At 34.0% G+C, this 22,534-nt stretch overlaps 2 protein-coding genes across 3 annotated transcripts; one reads left to right on the forward strand and one right to left on the reverse strand.

Annotated features, from left to right (window-relative positions):
- Positions 1-313: 313 nt before the first annotated feature.
- LOC142522146 (ABC transporter G family member 11-like) lies at positions 314-6,171 on the reverse strand. The gene is made up of 10 exons (XM_075625297.1): positions 5,489-6,171; positions 4,930-5,219; positions 4,663-4,834; positions 4,382-4,504; positions 2,051-2,179; positions 1,753-1,947; positions 1,543-1,629; positions 1,187-1,459; positions 970-1,077; positions 314-897 (listed from the first exon to the last, which is right to left on the reverse strand). The coding sequence occupies exons 1-10, from the start codon at positions 5,885-5,887 to the stop codon at positions 544-546; spliced, it is 2,130 nt and encodes a 709-aa protein (XP_075481412.1). The 5' UTR covers positions 5,888-6,171; the 3' UTR covers positions 314-543.
- A 7,630-nt stretch (positions 6,172-13,801) lies between these two features.
- LOC142522248 (uncharacterized) lies at positions 13,802-22,313 on the forward strand. Of its 2 annotated transcripts, none has more exons than XM_075625480.1 (7): positions 13,802-14,156; positions 15,217-15,452; positions 16,376-17,045; positions 17,758-18,118; positions 18,618-18,712; positions 19,718-19,912; positions 20,260-21,387. In XM_075625480.1, exons 1-7 carry the CDS (start codon positions 13,974-13,976, stop codon positions 20,371-20,373), a joined length of 1,854 nt encoding a protein of 617 aa, XP_075481595.1. In that variant the 5' UTR covers positions 13,802-13,973; the 3' UTR covers positions 20,374-21,387. The 2 variants fall into 2 exon arrangements, with proteins under 2 accessions (XP_075481595.1, XP_075481594.1); XM_075625479.1 differs by lacking the exon at positions 20,260-21,387 and adding an exon at positions 21,406-22,313 and having other exon boundaries at positions 13,807-14,156.
- The last annotated feature ends 221 nt before the right edge of the window (positions 22,314-22,534 follow it).

A 22,534-nucleotide genomic window follows, 5' to 3' on the forward strand; every position in this document is an offset into this window, starting at 1 on the left:
AGTTGTGATATTGGCTAAGAATGCGTCGAAGGATCTTCTGAAGCCAGCGGGCATTCAGATTCCTAAAAAAATGAACATCTTTTAGTTAAACTATTTTCTCTAACTTGGGTTGTTGTACGACTCATTACATAAGATTATACAGTAATGCAATAATTAATATAATATAATATGATTTCAAAAAAAAAAATTAATATAATATAATATGTTAAATATGGTACATTCTGACCATTTTGAGTGATCCAAATAACTAGTTACAAAGGTTTGATCATGTAAATTGAATCAACCCAATATGAAAATATACTGGAACTTGGTGTAGTCAACTGAAAGAACTTTGATTGCTTGTGCATTTTATCTTGGTTTACACAGTTAGTATTCTCTCTTACACACAAATTTCAACTCGAAATTCATAACATGCTCAGCTAGTAAAATAAATTTCCATGTTATGCGATATATATTATATATAGTAAGAAACTGCATCAAATAGACAGTGAAAGTTGCCTTTCGGATGTCGTGGTCCGGTCCCTCACAAGCTTTATATATGTTCTACCTCTTGCCAATGCCAGAAGCATGAGTTCGGGCGTAGCCCCTTAGAGAAGGTGACTGAGTGAGGCCAAAGGGGGTGACAGTGTTATTTTGGTTTGTAATTTTCTTCTGTATTCTACGTCGCGCAATGCACCCACGGATCCATGGGGTCACGTCCTCACTAAATTTGATCATTATGAAGAAGATGATGCGGTAGATGATGATCATGCTGAAGAGAACACTCAGGTCGATCCATTTCGATCGGTTCACATCAATCTGGAACACATTTTCTAGAATATATTCTCCTGGAATCTTGGGAAGGTCGGGCGTCTGATTGTCGAAAATCAGGCCTTTCAGATCATTTTGATATTGCCCCTGTTAGTGTTTTCAGGTGTCAGATTAGCCAAACTTAAAAGAGAGACATTACATTTATGGTGTTTTGTTTACCTGCAGAGCCCAGAAGTGGAAACTTATGTAAGACATTGGGTAACGCCAGAATGGCTTTGGGATATCGTTCGGGAGTCGAAAGTAACCGGAGACGAGCATAAATATTCCCTACACACACAATGCATAACATATAACCAGTCAGTTAAGTCTCTTTTCTGTTTTTGATGGAGATCAATAACCTTTAACTTTGCGATAGTAGTCTATTATAAACACCAACCTGGATTCCTGCACCTATGATGATTCCCATGAGGAAATTAGGAACAACACTGGCAATGGCCATCATAAGGCTCTCAACAACGGTGACACTCGCGTAAAGGCACAAGACGAAGAATAGATAATGTGAAAATCCGGGGTGGAGGCGGACCATGAAGTAGCACACGGTGCCGGAAATAAAGGTGATCAGTATGAGAAATGGCATAGCAGATAAAGTATTGCTGATCACGAAAACACCCACACCATAATGCCCATTAAGCCTTTCCCTTTGGAAAACCTGAGGTAACAAGACAGAACAACTGATTTAATTTCATCCTCTTCTTTTTCTACATAAAAGAATCAATTCGCCAATCTATATACCTTCATGTCTTCGACAAACGAAGGAAACCCGCCAATGGACATGAAAGTCACGAAACCAAAGACAAAAGATGCACATGCACCTCTAGCCTGTAAATTCAACAGGTAAATGTTGCAAGGTTTTTAATATCATCAGGACTTGGACTAACTTAAATTCAGAGGAGATAAGTAGTAGTTTAAGACTATTCAAAACGCATCAGAAATAAAAGTTACCAGGATCGAATCGTATCCAGTTCCCACGTTCAAGTAAATGGTTCCAATGCAAATAGTGACCACGATGTAGATGATAAGCCTCAGCCAGTAATAGCCGAAATCCCTCGACATATTAACGAAAGAGCGTTTGGTTAAGGTAAATGCCTGCATGAAAAAACTGGCCTGGCTCCCTCCAGAATCCAGCACTGTTCCAGTCTGCAATTATCACATATCATAGCAAGTCATATACAAATCAGGTTATATAATCTGATGAATATGGATCAACTTAGACTCAAACAAGTGGGAAAATGACACTCACAACTTTGGACATCCCCTCAATCTTCTCTTTTGCCGCGTAACTGTACGGCGAGGTACGATAAGAGTCTATAAGTGCACGGATTGCTTCGTTTGTTGTCACTCTGTCCAGAGGATCGTCGTTTGACTCAAACTGATCGGACAAACATGGGAAATAGCAGTCAAGAAAGGATTAAATGACAAAGTGCAAATGTAACAGTCAGTTACGCTTTCTCTTGTCGAGTGATGCCATGAACTAACACATGAATTCTCACGAATTCTTGTAAGTGTGTGAGAGCCAATAATCCCAAGTTCTATACATCAATAACCATGTTTCTCGAGCATCAAAATCTTGCTTCAGTATAGTTTATCAGTTCATGGCTTCAACTAAGAAATTCAAGTTTTTAGTTAGTATAGTTGACTGATAATTAAATTATCAAGGGCTGGAAAAGACGTACCAAACATCAGATTACAACATGATTATTTAACAATCACGCATCTATCATATATATGAACCAAACTCAGCCTAAGGAGGTACTTGGATTAGTCATTTCCAATCCATGTTTCGAATATATAATAGCTGTTTAAATAGTAATTATAGATATAAGTTTGGTATACATGATAGATTAAACATGTGATATATAATATAAAGATAAGTTAAATATAAATAAAATGTAAGATATTATATTTAATATTTGATATGATTTTAATAAAAATGATTAAATTTATACATTAGATTGTAATGACAAAATTAACATTATCATAATAAATTTTATAATTTCAAAGTTGTTGCTTGAGTTCATATTTATTATCTATTCATACGCGACATTGCTTGTATGATTTATTTATTTTTACCTAATTTTATATATTATATAATATGATAATTGAGCCATTGATTTTGTGAGTCAACTCAAATATCAATTTTTAAGTTTAATCGAGTAATACTAATAATTTTATTGAGATTTATCCAAATCATTTATATAATTATCTCGAGTTCATTCATATAATTATCATATTATATAATATATAAAAATAAATAAAAATATTTATTTGATTTTAATTTCTATCTAGAGAGAACAATAAGGTTTAGATTTTTATATATTGAGGGTAATTAAGTCATTTGTGGTGTTTTAATAATTAGACTAAAATTATCACATCTCATAAAAAAGATATTTTATCCTTATATAAAATTATTTATCACGAGCACATGATATTATGATGGGCTTTCTAAAAAGATACCAAACGTTGGATGAGGAGGATTATTTATCAATCCCTCTCTTATCCGGTGTACCAAATTATACCATAAAGAATTGTATGTCTTCGAAATCCATTTTGTAAGTCATTCCTCAAATCAAGTATCTTCTTTCGAATCAAATTGTTTCGTCGGACTTGCGAATGGAATTTTTTTTGTCATTTTGGATCTTGAACAAAATGTAGCTCGCCTAATTTAGTATCTAATGTGAATTGTGATTGGATGTAAGTGTAGTTGGAAAGATTTTTTTAGATATCAAATTTTATCCTATTAAGTTAGCTATTAATATTTAATTATTTTCAACATTTATCTTCTCCCGTGGTCATAGATTTGTAAAGATTTTGACATGCAAAATTATATCTAGATAAGTTTATCGACTTTTTGAAACACAAAAGATTTCAATATGATAAAGTACAGTCGATTCAAATTTACTCGATGATGACATGAGTTGCCAATATATAGTGGCGTTTGGAGGTGCCTAACCATACCTAAGATTAAATAACACTATTTTTAGTATGGGTTGAAGTGTTTGCAAGACTATCAAAATTCAACGATTACCTTTTTGTGCATGTAATAATTCTCCAATCATACTAGTTAATGGGAAAATTTACAAAAAAGCAAAGGCAAAAACTTGTGTGAGACGGTCTCACGAATTGTATTTTGTGATACGGATCTCTAATTTGGGTCATCAATGAAAAAGTATTTGTTTTTATGCTAAGAATATTAATTTTTATTGTGAATATAGGTAGAGTTGACTCGTCTCACAGATAAAGATTCGTGAGACCTCCAAAAACCAAAAAACAAAAAAACCCCATACTAATATTTGAATTAACAAATTTTAGTAAAAATCATCATCTCCAATCATACCTATAATCAAAATCTAATTTCTTATTTTACTGAATTGCCCCGAGTTAATTTAATAATGTATGTATTATAATTTACAACTTAAGGAAGATTTTAGTTTGCATTCCTAGATAAAATAAAAACAAAAAAATAGAAGAAGTATATTTGCAAACTCTGTGATTTATAGTATAGCATTTAATCCACCTTCACCACGCAAACAGATGTATGTAAAGTAAAAGAGCAGTGGCAAGAATTGTATACCCGCAGTTTCATGGATCCTTTCAGAGTTGCTTTAACTTTATCAAAATCAGAATTGATGCAGCGGAGAAAATGGTCAGATGGGTTTCGGAGAGCCGGACATGGGAAGCCAGCTTGTGCAAAAAACTGCAAATTTAACACTCCGAACGTGAGATTTCTAGTTAGTTCGACCCTGTCTTGCGATCCAATGGTTATAGGAGGGGCCAAATCAATTTTTTTATCTGACGTACGGATGAATACGTGAGAAAATGTACTGTTTCGGGGAATTAATGAAGATTTCTTGCCTCATAAGCTTCCGAAGCTTGGCCGAAGTACACTGTTTTCCCACCAGAGAGCAAGTACAATCGATCGAACAGCTCAAAAACCTCACTGCTCGGCTGGTGAATGGAGGCGATAACAGTGCGCCCGTCTCTTGACAGCGCTCGTAGTGTTTGTGTCACAAAGAATGCCGATGCACTGCCACAAGAAAGATACAGATTTAATGAGATTCATTAAGAAAATATGGGATCGAGAAGAGATTTTGGGTGAGAAAATTTGGGAACTTTGATCACCTGTCGAGTCCACTGGTTGGCTCGTCGAGGAAAAGCAATCTTGGCCTCATTAGGATCTCGATTGCTATGCTGACCCTTCTCCTCTCTCCGCCACTCACGCCTCGCAAATGCCAGTTTCCGATGACAGTGTCCGCGCAGTCTTGAAGCCCCATCTCGACTATGGTGCTCTCCACTAGCGCCTTTTTATCCGACCAAGGCATTCGATCCGGGAGGCGCGATCTAGCCGAATACGAAATCGTTTCTCGGACTGTCAAAGTGCCGATCAAGTTGTCATCTTGAGTAACATATGCCTACATTTGCAGCAGACGAGTTCATTCTGGTAACTATCTTTTTTTTTGGAAACAAAAACATTTCTCTTTTTATATGAAACTTTATAAACATAGTAGTGTAATAGCAAAATCCCCAGTCTTGACTGTAAGGGAAGTATAGTCGGATCAAAGAAATCAACTTCAAGTTACATAGCAAAGTAATCTACTTTAACTTTGAACTCTATTTCGAGTTGTGTAACTGTATTATACTTGAGCAAGAAAGAACACAAATGGGTGTCGAAATTACTTACAGCAGTCCCGAATGACAAATTGGCCTTACGGCCATTGAGCAGAATGGTCCCGGACATGAACGCGTTGGCCGCAAGCCTGCCGGAAAGCGCATCAAGAAGAGTAGACTTGCCGGATCCAGACGGCCCCATGAGCGCGGTAAACGTCCCCGGCTCCGCATAACCCGAAAGCTTCTCCAGAACATTTTGCGTGTCTCCATTACTCAGAGTCACCACCACAGTCAAATCTTTCCACGTTAGCCTCGCCGAAACATCGCCCACGAACTCCGTATTCGCCTTCTCCTTCCATAGGCTCTCGCTCAAAGGGCTCAACCCCCCCACTATCATCCCGTTACCCTGCGGCTTACTCGACTCGATCTCCATCATCACATCATCCGCCTCCGTGCTCCGTGTCGCAGCCATTGTCCGTCCCCCTCTTCTATATATTCCAAGCTCCAGCAATGAGGTATATATATATATTATCAAACGACGACGCAAAAAACTCGTGAATTTGACTGGGGAAGCAGGAGTTCGATCATGAACATGGACCGATAATGCCAAATCCCATTCCCACGCAAAAGGAGCCGATCAAGAAACGCAACTGTAACACCACAGACAGCTAATATAATTAACTTATACTGATTTCCACCATAAAAACCACCATGTATTAGCCAAGAAGAGACCCAACAACGTTGAATTAATTCCATCCCTTTCTCCATGGTTATGTGCACTGCCATTAATGGCTACAGGTGGGTGTTGGTAGGCGCATTGAATTCACACCGCCCCTTTTGAATTTAACCTTTGTAGTTGGTTAGCACATAAATTGTATTGCATGCCCCTGCGTTGCGTACATACGCATGTCAAAATCTTTATTATTAGGCCCTTATCTCTAGCATAGGGTCCTGTATAACTAATTTGCTTACACCAATCCGATCACTAATTGGACATCGACACAATCCCTACTCCCTTGTTGTTTTCATCATCTGAGAAAATTTGTTTTAGTTTAAGTTGATGCAACGAAATACCCGATAAGTCGATCCTAACATAACATATATAAATCTTATGCAGATCCAAAAACTCTAATTTATTAGTTTTTGTCTACACGGAAAGATTTGAAGCTATTATTAATAGTATTTGGAGTAGGTCTCTTGTGAGACCGTCTCACGAATCTTTATCTGTGAGACGGGTCGGTCCTACCGATATTCACAATAAAAAGTAAGACTCTTAGCATAAAAAATAATACTTTTTCATTGATGACCCAAATAAGAGATCCGTCTCACAAAATACGACATGTGAGACCGTCTCATACATGTTTTTGCCTAGTATTTGTTGCATGAGTAGATATCTTGTGAGACAGTCTCACGAATCTTTATCTGTGAGACGGGTCAACCCTACTGATATTCACAATAAAAAAGTGTATGACCAAAATAAGATATATATGTCTCACAAAATACGACCCGTGAGACCGTCTCACACAAGTTTTTGCCTTGTTTTGTATATTTTTGGATTATCCATCACACAAGTTTTTGCCATGTTTTGTATATTTTTGGATTATCCATAGCATTGGAGATATCTTTATTGTGATTATTGCATATGTATAATATAAAATATATTTTCTACCTACTCGATATTTATGTGAAATAAATATATTTTGACGTAGTTGTTCTTTATTTAATTTTGTGTGAATTTTTCTCAAAGTCGGTTTTACACTTTATTATAAACATATATTTTTTGGCATTAAGTTATCATTTTCTTCTCCAACACGTTGTCTAGGACTCTTTTGTTTATGGTCTAATAGCTACTTTTTTGTACATAAATTGAAGTTTTGTTATTAATATTGGTGTCCCTATTTGGACATTGACACAATCCCTACTTCATAATTATCGTAAACTAACTGTTTTGCAACAGTATCATTAATTTGACATTTGACACAAATCCCTGTCTCATAATTATATTGTTATCTGTTTGAAATTTGTTACTGTTATTTGACAAAATCTTAATTGAGACGGTCTCATGGATCGTATTTTATGACACGAATCTTTTATTTGGGTTATCAATGAAAAAATATTATTTTTTATTATAAATATTGGGAAGATTGACCCATCTCACAGATAAAGATTCATGAGACCGTCTAACAAGATATCTACTCTTGTTATTTTATGGTGATCCAATGAAATATCTTCCTTGTATATTTTTGGATTATATTTATCCATATATAAATAACCCATTTGGTATATCATTATTGTGATTCGTGTCTGCTTTTGTGGGATTTTTTAATAAAAAATTGATTTATATTTAAATAAAAATAATATAATCATTTTAAAAATTAATGAGATATCACACTGCAATTCAAAGAGAAAAAAAACACATATCAGAACACGAAATTTGTCTCTATCATCCGCATTACTAGATTACTCGAGCACATATTATATATGTTTGAAATATATTTAATAATTATGTATAATTAAAATATTTTTAACTATTTTTATTTAATATCTAATTTGATTGAATAATTTTTTTTATTTTAATAAAATTTATATTTTTTAGATTTTGTCGATTAGTATTTTTAATATTTGTCTTTTATATTTCAAGTATCATGATTTATCGTAGTTTGATGAATTGTTAAAAAAACAATGAATATGTCTATAATAATCTAAAAACTAAATAGTATATTTATCTATTTTAAATTGATTGTGTTAAGAGTGAATTGATCAACAATGTGTATTCAGTCACTGTTTGATTAATTTTTTTTCTGCCGTGTTTGACTAACCCTAAAAGTGTTTTTGTACTTTCTACGCTCACATGTGTTTTTCGATTGAAAATCTAAAACAAATATGTGATATTTCAGAACTAAACGTTATAGATTTAACATTAATATATGATTTTTTAGTACTCAAATATATATAACAAATTTTGGTATTAATGAACGTCTTTTTAGAATGAAAATTTATTACAAAACTTTGAAAATTTGGTATTGATATATGATACTTGAGTACTAAATATTTCAGATATGATACTAATATATCATTTTTGAGTATTTAAACTTGCATAAAAAATATTAATATTAATGAGATGTTTTCGGATGAAAATTGGTACAAAACATTAAATATATGATATTTCAATATAAACCCTTTTAGATTGAAGACTCACATATGATATTTGAGTACACAAACAAGTGTAGTAAGTATTGATATTAATATAGTTGTTTCAATTTTATGCTCTAACTTTTATATTTTATACCAAATCTAAAATAATTTGTTATTCAATATCATATGTATATTCCAGATTTGCAATATTTTATACCCGAAAAATAATTGTAGGCTCAGAGAGTGCAAAATTTTTGTGTGTGTAAATTTAGGAGTACATATGAAGTTTTAGTATTACAGAGACTGAACACAAGTTTAACTATGATATTGATAATTTAAAAGCAGCTTCTCCCTTTTATCGAACATATTTTATAGACAGGAGCTATAATATTGATACCCCGTGAATGAGCTCATCAAAATTAGGCCCAAGCCGATTTTGGACCCCGGCCCATCTCAGTCAAGGTAGAAGACCCATGACAGGGCCACGTATTATCTTATAAATACCAAGTTTGAGTCTATTTGATTCATTCACTATATTTATTTTTAGTAACACTCTTAGCTGTTCTCTCATTCTACTCGCATTATCTGGCTTGAATGTTGGAGAGACTACGTCGGGACACCCTCCCAACCCCATTCTAACGGTCACCTTCGTGATTTCAGGTCTAAAGTAAATTCGAGGTCTGCACTCGGACTAATATTATTTGCTGAAATCGAACCCTAAATTTTCGTTGATTATCAATTATTATTATTACTATTTTTTAATTTTATTATTATTATTATTGGTGCTGGTGGTGTTTCGTTTCTTATTTGCGTAATGAATTTGGAGTTTCTATTTTTAGTAATCCAAACATTAGATTACTTTACTGTTGAAACGAAATTTTCTTCGCAGTTTCATCTGCCAAAGCAGAGAATGCTTGGGTACGACTCCATCGAAAAGTAATGTTCAAGCCCGATACGATAATAAAGCTATGCAGAGTGCTTTATCTTGAAATTATTTTGCGGATTCACCTGATTTAATTAATTTTATATAAACAAACTATCTAATAAATGACTCAATAAGATAATCTAATTAATTATGAGCTTTCAAATTATTAAATAAATTGTTATGATCCACCATATTTATAGAAACACATTATAATTACGTCTTCTATGATGAGTCGAAGACTGCTAAAACTGTATAAGGTTATGGTTCTTGAGACACAGAGAATAACACATAATATATACGTGAAACATATTATAGATCTCTCTCATTCTCTCATCTGAGGTAAGAATAAGATGATCGATTCTATGTTGCTTTGGAAGATTCTAACTACAATAGTCAGATCAATCAATAGATTCTGGTACACGTTTACTGTTATTTATATTTTTTGATAATTCGATAAAAGAAATTTGGTATGTTGTGATATAGATCCAATCACGTGATTTACATATTTAATTTTATTAAATATCCAACAAGTGGTATTAAAGTTATGTTCATGTTGAATTACGAGAATTTTGTTTATTGATTAATCGAAACAGGAAATTATGTAATGATATTTTGTTTGTTGGAATAAATAATATGTTGTATATATGTTTGAATAAAAGAACCAAGACTTACTGCTCATCTTATTCAATATTTCAAAATCAAACTTATTTACAATACCCCCCGAAGTAGGATGCATGATTGTGCCAAGTACTATTGAGTGAATCCATGTTAGGCAATCATCTATTGCGAGTGCGTAGTTAAGTTGTGAGGAACGAATAGTAAAACCCGATGGATATAACCTAATTGCATTCCGTTCAAAGAGATAAAATGTTTAATTTGTTATATGGAAGTATGATGAACTACATATATATACACACACATATACACAACATTCGTCTCGTATTCATGATATATAGACTGAAAATCTTGCATATCTCTATGTATTTAGATATACTCGATAGGTATAAAAACGTCACCTACAAAAAAAAAGCTCAAAGAAGATTTTGAAATTTTTTAAATAAAACAGAGATTTTTAACTATTTTTTGATGGACAAAAAATAAAATCTAAATGAAAGTAAGGTTAAACAATTTGCAATTTCTCCAAATGAAGATATTTTAATATGGTGGTAAGAATGAACGAATTACACACGTAAGGTACCTACCAACTAATTAAATTTATTTACATTAATTACGGTGGGCAAGAAGTGTACTTCACACTAAATTTTTCAATATTTTGTTAAACAATAATCGAGCCGTGATTTTCCCTTCAAAACATTTTTAAAATAATATGTCGAAACGTAAAATTATTGTACTTTTGCCCACAAAAAAATATTATTTAATTTTAACCCACTTAATCAAATTTCAAAATTTCTTCAATCTTTTTGTTATCTAAATAAATAAATATTGAATTTAACATATGTCCTTACTGCTTTAATAAATTTTATATGAGAAAGAAAACAGAGTTTATTTAAGAATTCATTTATGAGTAAGTCTCTTGTGAGACGATCTCACGGATCTTTATCTTTGAGACGGATCAATCTTACCGATATTCACAATAAAAAGTAATACTCTTGGCATAAAAATTAATACTTGTTCATTGATGATCCAAATAAAATATCTGTCTCACAAAATACTACATATAAACTGTCTCATACAAGTTCATACAAGTTTTTACATTCATTTATTGTGGACAGTTTGCAACATCAAAACGCATATTATAATGTTGCGTTATAATGTTGCGGAGTCTTATAGATCATTGACGAACATGAAGCACCTACCTGAAACGTCCAAATTCGATATAAATACGTCGGTGAGAAATAGTGATGTTTACACTTTTATTTTTTATTTTTTTTATTATTATTACAAGAATCCTTTTCAATTTTTTTAATATATTAGAGCTTATATAATAATATAGCATAAAGTATTATTAATTTCTGAGCACATGCGTTCTATGTGTACAAAGAGAATGATTTTTTTTTTTAAAAAAAAAAATTGGCAGTAGAAAATAATGGATGATTATCTCTTTATTTGAAAAATAGAAAAAAAAGATATTGTAATTTGAAATTGGTCTATGATAACATCTTGCTTAAATAAAAATAAAAATACTATTATTCTCAAATTACAAAAAATTTCATTTTAATGAAAAGTCAAAAAAAAAAAAAAAAAACTATTTTATTAAATGTGTATCTAACTACAATATCTTAATAAAACATTTTTTTATATCTTTATCTATATTTTTGAATTAAATGATATTATCCTCTATGACATAAAAATTATTTAATTTATTGAAAATCATTTTTATAGTTTTTAATATTTTTTGAAAAAAATATTTAACACAAAATTTTAATATAAATGCATGCATCACATGGCAAGGGGCACTATTAGATACAATAGATGGTGACCCTCCTTTAATGAAACCTCCTCCGCCAACTTGTCCGGTTCTGGATTAGTCTTTATATGCGAGGACTGTAGGCAAAGTTCATGCCTAAATTTTTGAGTTGATTGGATCGATGAGTTGAACTGACATAATAACTCAGCAAGTACTCGTATATTTTGTGAATTTGCAGTTTATAAATTAGGTTTGTATAATACAGGCTAAATAATATAACGGTGGATCTATTTGTAAAATAACCGAGGACTCATATGTTTTTTTTTTTTTTTTTGTGAATATTTGCATAATTTGACTAATAAGAGGCTCTCGTGTAGTCATGGTTATCAGATCGGGTTGATCTGGAATCGGTTCGGAACCGATTAGACATAATCTGGTTCATTCCGCAACCGAGTTAATATGATTTAGGATCGAACCAAATCCGATATTATAAGTGAATTGTATTGGTTTTTAAAAGTCTTGATCCGGAACCGGAACCAATCCGGTCCCAATAACACAATCTTGTAGGATACAATATGATATCCGCACTAATAAGGTCCGAAACCGTTTTTTTAAAAAGAATTTTGAGTATTTTGTTGTTTAATAATTGTCACTTGTAGTTCTACATCTAACAAATATTATATTTAATTCTTAAATATGTTGCTTAATAAATTAAATTACATATTTAGGTATACACAGATTAAACATAAAAAAGTGATTTCAATCCGATCTCCACCCGGTCATATGCCTTTCTCATTCGGTCGACTATCCGATCAAATATGGTGAAATCCATTTTGTTTTGACCCAGTTTTGGATTGAATTGTATACCAAACCCGGAACCGATTTAATATGTTATGCTATCAGATTGGTTTGTTTCTATTACTTTATAATATGGAACCGATCCGGTCCGACAATGTGTCGTGCATGGGGGCTTCTAACGAATGTTTTAACCTGTTAACTGGATGTAAATTTATTTTCAAGCACTTTTGCACATAATTTCCTTCATATTGCATGCTTGGTATAATAAAGTGTACGGTGTTTGGTATGTATTTAACATGATTGATTGAATTTGTATATTTGAATGTAATATACAAATTATCCATAACGAAATTATTTAATAAGTAGTTAACCAAGCATGAGTTGGGATTCCAGGGCCTGGTTTATTAGTAAATGAACCAAGCATGAGATTTTGCTGGTCTATTGATTCATATTGGGTCTACAGACACTTTGGGTTCAAACTCTAAAATATGTTTCCCACAATGTAACAACAAGATCCATTTCAATCCCAACATTATAATAAGTTTCTTTGTAGCCCAATTCCCTTGGTGCAAAAGGCTACACAAAATCTGGTAGAACAATGCCATGCACTAATTCAACAAAAAATAAAAAAAAAAAAAACTTGAGAATTTAGAGTCTAGAGGAGCTATCAATTTGAGACGGGTTCACGTGTCTTTATTCATGAGACGGGTCAATCTATTTAAATAGAAGAGTAGGTCTCTTGTGAGACGGTCTCACGAATTTTTATCTGTGAGACGAGTCAACCCTACCGATATTCACAATAAAAAGTAATACTATTGGCATAAAAAGTAATATTTTTGATTCATGGATGACCCAAATAAGATATCTGTCTCACAAAATACGACCGGTGAGACCGTCTCACACAAGTTTTTGTCTAAGTAGAATATCAATATCACAAAATTGAATTGACTTACGAGACCGTATAACTGCAGTTTTTGTGTATAAATTTGCATGTCAGACTTAATTTATCGAATTAGTTTGGTTTATCATTTGTAAATGTATACATGGTTTCATAATCTTTTAAACTTTGGTTAAAATTTTTATATGAATCTTTTTATCTAACTTGGTACGTTTATCAAGTCATGCATAACAATTAGCAAACAATGAGTCCATGTTCAAGCCGACGGTTTGCACTTAAATTTTTAAATAATAAATAAACAAATTGTTTGACTCGCTGTTATTCAATTTGAACTAGAATGATCTTTTCTACTCGCTATTCGATAGATCGAGCTCTTCAAATCCATTCGTCGTGGAAACGGTTTTCGGAGTAAATCACCGAGTGTTGGTGTAGCCATGGTGCTGCTTCTGCTGGCGGTTTTCGTCCTTGGGGCGGTGGCCGTTGTTGCAATGGAGGTGGTGGTGCTCTGGATTTTTGTACGCCGTTTGGCTCAGAAAGTTGAGCGAGAAGAAATCAAGGCCAAGGAAGCGGCCTCCGTTCCGTATGACGACCTCAGTTCATCTTTACACGACAAGAAGGTGATCGATCAATCTGGCGATTCGTGTTTCTTCTTTTTGGTGAATTGAAAATTTATCTGTTTGTCATCTTTAGGTGTCGGCTTACTTGTTGGTGCACGATTCTGTGTCTTTGTCTGTAGGATGTAGTCGTTTCCGTTACTTTTTTTTTCCTCTAAAACGAAGAATCATGCTGTGGAATATCAATCCCACTTAATTTAGAATTAGGCGACGATGCAATTATGATGAAATTGAAGCCGTACATATGGGGTATGCGCGGAATGTGAATGAACGAGGCCAACAGTTTATGGGGCTGATATTGAAGGTGGATTTGACTTTGCGGCGTTTTCTTGATTATCTTTCTGTCCAAATGCATTATTCTGGGTCGTAAATTTGCCTTTGCCCCTTGAAACAAGCTTCATGGGAGTGCTATCCTATTTCCAAATATTCTTTCCCATTACAGGGGATCATGTGTGTTGAAATTCAAGCGAATATCCGCTTTACGTTTAACAATGTATTAGAATGGTTCAGTAGTTGTTGTAGTTACTAGGTTCGTATCTATGCTGAAAACCCAACTTCTGTTACTGGATCTGGGGCAATATTAACAGTCTGTTGAGGTCACCAACCTCCACTTCATTGTTTATGGGATTTGATGGTTGACATCTTCCTTTCATTTGCGCCAAAAGACTGCTTTTATTCATCTGTTTCGTGCTAGTATATAATTAATTCCTTGGGCTAGTGACGACACCTTGTCCGAAACAATTTGAGGCGATTGGTACGCGTCACAGACATGTCAACATAACAACAGTGAAGTTTCCCGTTTAAAATCAAGCAAAAATCATGGGATGGGGGAGTTGCATTAAAATTTGTTTATAATTCTTCTTTCAGTAACAAATGTCGCATCATAATGTGCCCCTTTTGCTTGCATTCCGTTCTTCGACTTCCACCGAAACCTCACATATCTATGCTCGTGTCTCGCCTTCACATTAGTTAGAAATTTTATTATGTAGAAATTCTTAATTTGACTTACCATATTTAACCTATATGTTTGTGTTCTTTTTCATTGAATTGTTGCTTTGTCCAGGGGGCTCTATGGGTTTTAGAACCAGAAAAAGTCCCAAAATCTTGGTGTGATGGCAAATTGCCTGCAGAGCACAAACGGAGAAAAGATATCTTGGAGGTTTCACCTGTAAAAAAATTTGCAAGAATTGAAGATTGTTGCCTAATTCTGACCGAGTCCGATGGTTCCCAGGCAAATATTTTACTCAAGGGCTGCAAAATTGCTGCTGTTTCTGCAACAAGCTTGTCCTCAAAAAAATGGTAACGTTACTTTTTCTAGACAAATTTTACTGAGCTAAAACTGTCCAATGACTTCAGATTTCAGAACCTAGTCATATTGATGTGCCATTTGGTATATTACTGTTGTGATTGTTATGCCTTTCCTTGTAGAGGGTTAATGGGTATGTTGATGAGTTTTTTATATATATTTTTTATTTTTTCATTCGAAGAGTATCTTTCTATTAATCAATGAGTAGAATTTGCTCTGTCAAAAATTATGAATAAGGTTATAAATTGGCTGATTCTGAGCGCTTGGGTGTTCTAGTTTCTGCTATTGAGTGCTGCAAGCAGTAATCCTTAAGAATTTGATATGTTCCTAGTTTTTGAAAAAAATATTAAACCAGAAACCTTTATACTTGCCTGGTTGCGAGAATTTATACCAAACTGTTTTTCTAATAACGAGCTTAATCAAAACAAATAGATCATATAAGCATTATAGACTCATAAAAAAAACTCCTATAAATAGGCCAACTAGAGATTTAGAATATGACTACCAAACAATAAGTAAACCAATAAGACTCTTCCGCAGGGAGATACTTTATGGTAAAATGCGACCCCTTTCAGGGGTAATACTGATCTTGGTCAAATTAGTAGTCTGGCTTATCTAATTGTTGACCTTATGTTTTCTGCTTGTAAGGATTTTTATTTTGCTTCACGCCTTTAAGGATGAGTGAGTTCGGTATCAGACTTTATCTAAGTCATGATAAGACTATATTCATGGCAATAATGTACATAAAAAAGGATATAAATCCTCCAACTTACTCTTATTCGTTTCCTGGATCCCATTTAATTGCAGAAATTTATTGTTCCGGAATTTTCAGTTAAATTATATCTTTGTCTAATGTGATATGTTTCAATTTCTGGAAGAGTTGCAACTTAGATTAGTTTTCCTTTTCTTATAACAGGGCTAAAAGGTACCCAATCAAATTGGAGAGCAAGGATTCAGTTGTATATAAGGGATATAACATTGTTTACCTATATCTTGAGACATCTTGGGAGAAGGAATCCTGGTGCAAAGCTCTTCGTCTTGCTTCATGTGATGATGATGATAGAAATAGGTGGTTTTCCACATTGAATGTGGAGTTTCAGAAATACCTAGCATCGCTAAATGTGGGCCCTCCAGTTGTGAGGCCCTCTGCAGGTTTCGGTGCAGAATTACTTGACAAGTCAGTAAAAGTTGACAATTCTTCATCAAAAGTTCGCCAGTTCCTGAAAAAACTTGCAAAGAAGGCTTCTAAAAAGGATCAAGAATATAAACTTGGTGGCACTTCAATATCAGGCCATGAAGAAAAAAAATTAAGCGAGAAATCACGCTCATTCCAAGACTTGATTCTTTCCTATGGGGCAGGAAAAGTTGCCTCATTAGAAAAGCCTCTGAATGTTTATTTTGATGATACTTATTTGTCATCGTCAATCTCAACATCAAATGATTCAGGAAGCAGAAATCATTTATCTGGAATATCTGATGCAGATTTTGACGAAGGAACTATGTGTTTGAATCTGTTAATTTCACGACTTTTCTTTGACGTGAAAAATAACCCAAAGATCAGTGATTCTATGCGACAAAGGATACAGGTTTGTGATATCTATTTGTTCCTGCTTCCATACGCTGAAGCACATTAGACCTATCTATTTGTTCCTGCTTCCATACGCTGAAGCACATTAGACCATGTTTTACAAAATGTGCCACCAGTTATACATCCATAATAATGTAATAATGTAAGGACATATTATAACTTGCATATAGAACATGAAATTGCAGTGGATATCTCTGGTATCCTTCACATGACCTTGCCCAATTGTTGAACCTAGCTTATGAACATAGTGAGACCAATGAAACATAGAAGGAATTTTGATTTGAGCAACTGCGATTGTATGACAAGTGCAATTTGTCACCGACTAGTAATACTGATGGGAGTTCAAGTACTGCTTGTATAGGTCATTTGTCTAAGTACTATAGTCGTGTTTGTTACCCTGAGATAAAAGAGTTGGTCAATGGCCAATTTAATAAATAATCAACTCAACAGATCTTATTATAACACTTTGAATATACTACTAAAGGAAATATGCCAAAGTTGCCTGAGATTATGTGGTATTTTGTAAGAATTAAGAAACGAGTTCTTAGTTTCTTTCTTTTTCTTTATGATTAGTTTAAAATTGTTTCATCAAAAAATTTGGAATTTACTTTGAAATGTATGTATTCATGCAGTTCATATACTGATGGTAAAATCTGTGTATGAGTATGTTTAGTGTGTGTAACTAATTTCTGTACCATGCAATGCTATAGAAATCATTATCCGACATGCGAATGCCCAATTACATCGGTGACGTCACATGTACAGCTATGGATCCTGGTAGTCTGCCTCCACGAATCCTTGCGATGAGGGTCCTTCCCTCAAATATGAATGAGATGTGGGCCTTTGAAATTGATATAGAATATTTAGGGGGCATGATTCTTAATTTTGAGACAAGGCTTGAAGTTCGAGAACTGGAGTTGGAAGGAGAAAAATTGCAGTTGGAGACCAATGCAGTTGGTGATGTCACATTTGGTATCCTGGCAGATTTCGAAAGTATTGGAGAACAACTGAAGCATTCTGAAGAGGTGATGGATGAAACAAAACAAAAAGATGAAGCAAAACTTGGGCCAGGTGGTTTAGTTAATTCAATGCAGTTTTACTTATGCTGTACCATTCGTTATACTATGCGAAACAGCGATGACACATGATTTATCTTGTGACCATATTGATAGTTACTCCAAAACTTTGCGAAACATATATAATTTTTTTGAAAGAAGCATGAGTTTCAAATGCATGTGTAGTTGTGACCTGGCACCTGATTGATCAATTTTTAGGTACCTGAAAATTCAGCCCTTCGTTTAAATTAATTTATAGGCTCTACACCAATACTCAATTGTTGGTTGATATTGTACAAGAGTTTAACTGAACTTAATTGTTAAATGTCTTTTCCTTAAGACTGTATCATCATTGAGTTGTAGCATAATAAGAAATATAATCTTTTTGTCATCTGAAACAACTGTTTTATTAAATGTTGTTTCCTTAAACTGTATCATAATTGGGCTTTCGCCAAAGGTGATTTTGTTGACTTTTCTCACCATTTTTCACTTGTATTACTTTAAAAAATTCACAGGTGAGAATGACAACTCCAAAAGTACTCAAAATGCATCATCTCAAACGTCTAGATGGAAGTCTATGCTGCATTCTATCACCAGACAGGTCTCACAGGTCTGTAAATGCCTTCTTTCTTCTGTAGGTGTTTCATACAATAATCTTATTCATGTTGAAAACGGACCTGCTATTATGTTTAGATGCATAGTATTAGACTGTAGACAACACATTTTATCTTCCCTAAAATTTCAGCATGCATTGTATTCTTGGTGATTTTGTTGTATGGCTGGGTCTGGTGGAATTTTATTTTGGGCTACTTACAATTTTTGAAATTCCCCGTAAAGTTTTAGTTTAACTCAAAAGGGATCGTGAAAATGTGATGGAGCAAGTTTATTAGAAATTTTAATTTATTATATCCAGATTTCGATCAGATTGATCATAATAGATTAAATTCCAACTATTCATATTCAAATATTTATGATCCTTTTTAACCAGTTGCTAAATATATGTGCTAATAGAATGAAGTATAAATTAATTTCAGATTTATACCAGATTCATTGACAGCAATAGTCTGTCTTAAAAAGTTTGTCTGCTCTACGAGAGGATAAATGAATTAATTTTTTTGTTCACTTCATCCATTCTGCTTTTAGTAGAGAAAGCATTCGTTTAATTTTGCCTTTTGGCTGGTCTCTTGATCCAATTTATATTCTTGAGCCTCCCCACCATACTTGCGCGAGAAACCACCCCCCTTGATTACCTGCCCTTGAACTGTAACTGTTTGATGGAGATAAATAGCACTACTTTACTTTTTTCATTTTCTTCTTTAATATCACCCCCTTCCACACATTTGTTGCACTTTGAATGAATTAGTGTTATATATGGACGAATAATTTTATTATACTATTTAGAAGTGCAAGGGGGCAGAGGGAGGGCTTTTTGGTAGTTTTGGTATTCCATGAGATGCACAAATGTGCGTGTTGTTTGGGCTATGTTCCTGTCATTTAGTTGCTTTAACCTCCATAGTTTGGGAATAGTGTCACAAATGCTTGTTTCTAGGAAGACATGAATTGCAACAAAATGTGGAATTTCATCTCTAACATGATTATTCTTTATTGGGTGAAGGTTCCTATCTCATTAAGAATCAGGATTTCTTCTCTTCGTGGAACCATGCGACTGTACGTTAAGCCTCCACCGTCAGATCAAATTTGGTTTGGGTTCACATCTATGCCTGATATTGATTTTAACTTGGAATCTTCTGTTGGAGACCGCAAAATCACAAGCGGGCACCTTGCCCTGTTGCTGATCAGTCGATTTAAGGTCAGATCTTTGTTTTTGCAAATAATTCTTCTTTAGCGTCTTATCTCTATGAATACAATTATTTCCATGAATGTATAATTTCACATGTCTTATAGTTATCCTTCTCTCTTCTTATTTTGATAGTTTCTCCAATTTCCTTTATCATACCTATTTATCAGAATACCTTAACGTTCCACTTGTTATACATGGTTGTTCTTCAGAAAGTTGTTCATATTTCATTTAAAAAGTATCTTTTGCTTGAGGACCACTTTCCTTTTTTCCTTCGCTTAAAACATCACGTAGTGCCTTTGGCTCTTGTTGCCCATGATTGTTTCTGATCTATAATCACCTTATTGTAATTTGTAAAGTTTGGGAATGAAAAGAAAAGTATTGGGAAAAACAGCGTGGATTGGGCGACATATGGGCATAGAACGGAAAAAGCGGTGAAATGGACCATATCTCGGGCATGGAATTACGAATAAATGGGTAGTACCACTTACCTTTTTTCCTTTGCTTAAAACATCACGTAGTGCCTTTGGCTCTTGTTGCCATGACTGTTCTGATCTATAGTTACCTTATTGTAATTTGTATAGTTTGGGAATGAAATGAAATGTATTGGGAAAAACAGCATGGATTGGGCGACATATTGGCATAGAACGGAAAAAGCAGTGAAGTGGACCATAAATCGGGCATGGAATTACGAATAAATGGGTAGTATAATATACAAAATATAATAAAAGAACATATGAAAAAAGCCTATAGATCAATACCCTCATGAATTGACACCGTAATCATCATTTTTCTTTCATTAATGGTAAATTGATTGATCAACATGATTATAGATTTTTCAGTGATACTGATAATACATGATTCTCAAGGTGATATGTTGTATGATTTTGTTCCTTCTCGTCAATCTACTTAACCAACCGAGCATTTTTTCTTATGCTAATTAACAATATTGAATATTTATTAGATTAACATTGGAAGCAACACCAGCATGGAAATCGAATATTTTCAGGGGTATTGGAGTTCATTAATTGATATTCTTATAGTAATTATACTGATGTATTTTTTAAATTGTTTCAGCGCCCATACTTAACTACATTTGGTATTTCATGGTTCTATGCAGAAAAAAATAATTTGGATAATAGTTGCAATAATATGTGGGTTGCCTCGGTGACATCTACCATGATCTTTCATGCAAACCATTATTCTTACCACTTGAAATTTGACATTCCTTTTAGACTACATGTTCTCCACCCAATCTAAGGTTTGAGGTCATAGCATTATACTTGTTAAATTGTATAAGCTGAATCTCCAAATTGTTTGAAATACTCCATATTGATCTGAGCAAAATCATTGATGTTTATGCATGTGGTGCACTTGTTTGCCACTGAGCACTTTTTTATAAGAATATATGCTTCACTAAAATAACAGGAGTTACCTTTCCCTGGATTAGCTTGTTTATCCATGATCATCAGGAATCCGAGACTGATGTCCTTATCTTTCTTCAGGTGGCTATCCGTGAAACCTTGGTTCTTCCTAACCGTGCGAGTCTTGGCATTCCTTGGATGTTAGCTGAGAAAGATGACTGGGTCCCTAGGAATGTTGCTCCATTCATGTGGTATAAAAATAATCAAGATTTTCTTTCTAATAGCACAAAACGAGAAGGACAGGGCTTCCAATCTGGGGAAGCAACACACAACGTAGAAGCTAATCATGGAATTCCCTCTAGATCAGAAACCAACCTGGAAAAATCAAAAACTGTTGGTATTGTCCCAACGATAACTAGTAAATCTGTGGAACCTCTTGCAGCTTCATCAAGCTCCATGGATTACTCGACAGCGAAAGATAGTTCTTACGAAGAACTTAAAGCCCCTCTAGTTAAAAATGATAGACTGCAAGGTTTTGTCCCACGGAGCATAGAGGATAAGTCAGGTGCTCATACGTCCCAATCGCTTGAGTTTTTAGAGGGACAACATGTTCATAACGAAGAAGAAGATGATACAAGACCAAGAAGAATTGGTACGAAAGAGCGAGTGTTTGGGTTAGGAAAGAAAATGGGAGAAAAACTTGAGATGAGGAAGCGGCACATCGAAGAGAAGGGCCGAAATTTTGTGGAGAGAATGAGGGCACCATGAGGATGAAGTTTGAGATCCTAAATGCCATTGCTTGCTGGCCGCATTGTTTTCTAGTCCTGTAGACTCGTTGTAAGAGTGTCTAAAGTCTTGCCTGCGCTTTTCCCATTTTTTGAACAGTCTATTCTAGCATTTTCCGTGAGATCGAGTTGTACAAATTCAGCCTCTTGAATAGTGAATGACACAAAAGAAAAGCCTCCTCTTAAGAGAGACATCATCAAACGTGTATAGTAGTACCAACCAGTGGTTTTTTTTTAGCAAGGGATGACTTAGATATTACACAAGTTTTTTGGTCCTTGGCATGTGATTGATCAGATATTATACAAGGAATCATCATTTCCTCCAGTTTTTCATGTTGAATACTGGAGTAATAAGACTCGCAGAAATCAAAAGATACCCGAAGTTTTACTTCATTTTTGTTGAAGAGAGTCAATAGATTTAGTATTCTACGTAGCTAAGTTGCTCCAGGCAGAGAAAAGAGTAACTCCATATTATTATCAATAAA

This window comes from Primulina tabacum, chromosome 13 (assembly GCF_025594145.1).
Source record: "Primulina tabacum isolate GXHZ01 chromosome 13, ASM2559414v2, whole genome shotgun sequence".
In the NCBI taxonomy this organism is placed as follows: domain Eukaryota; kingdom Viridiplantae; phylum Streptophyta; class Magnoliopsida; order Lamiales; family Gesneriaceae; genus Primulina; species Primulina tabacum.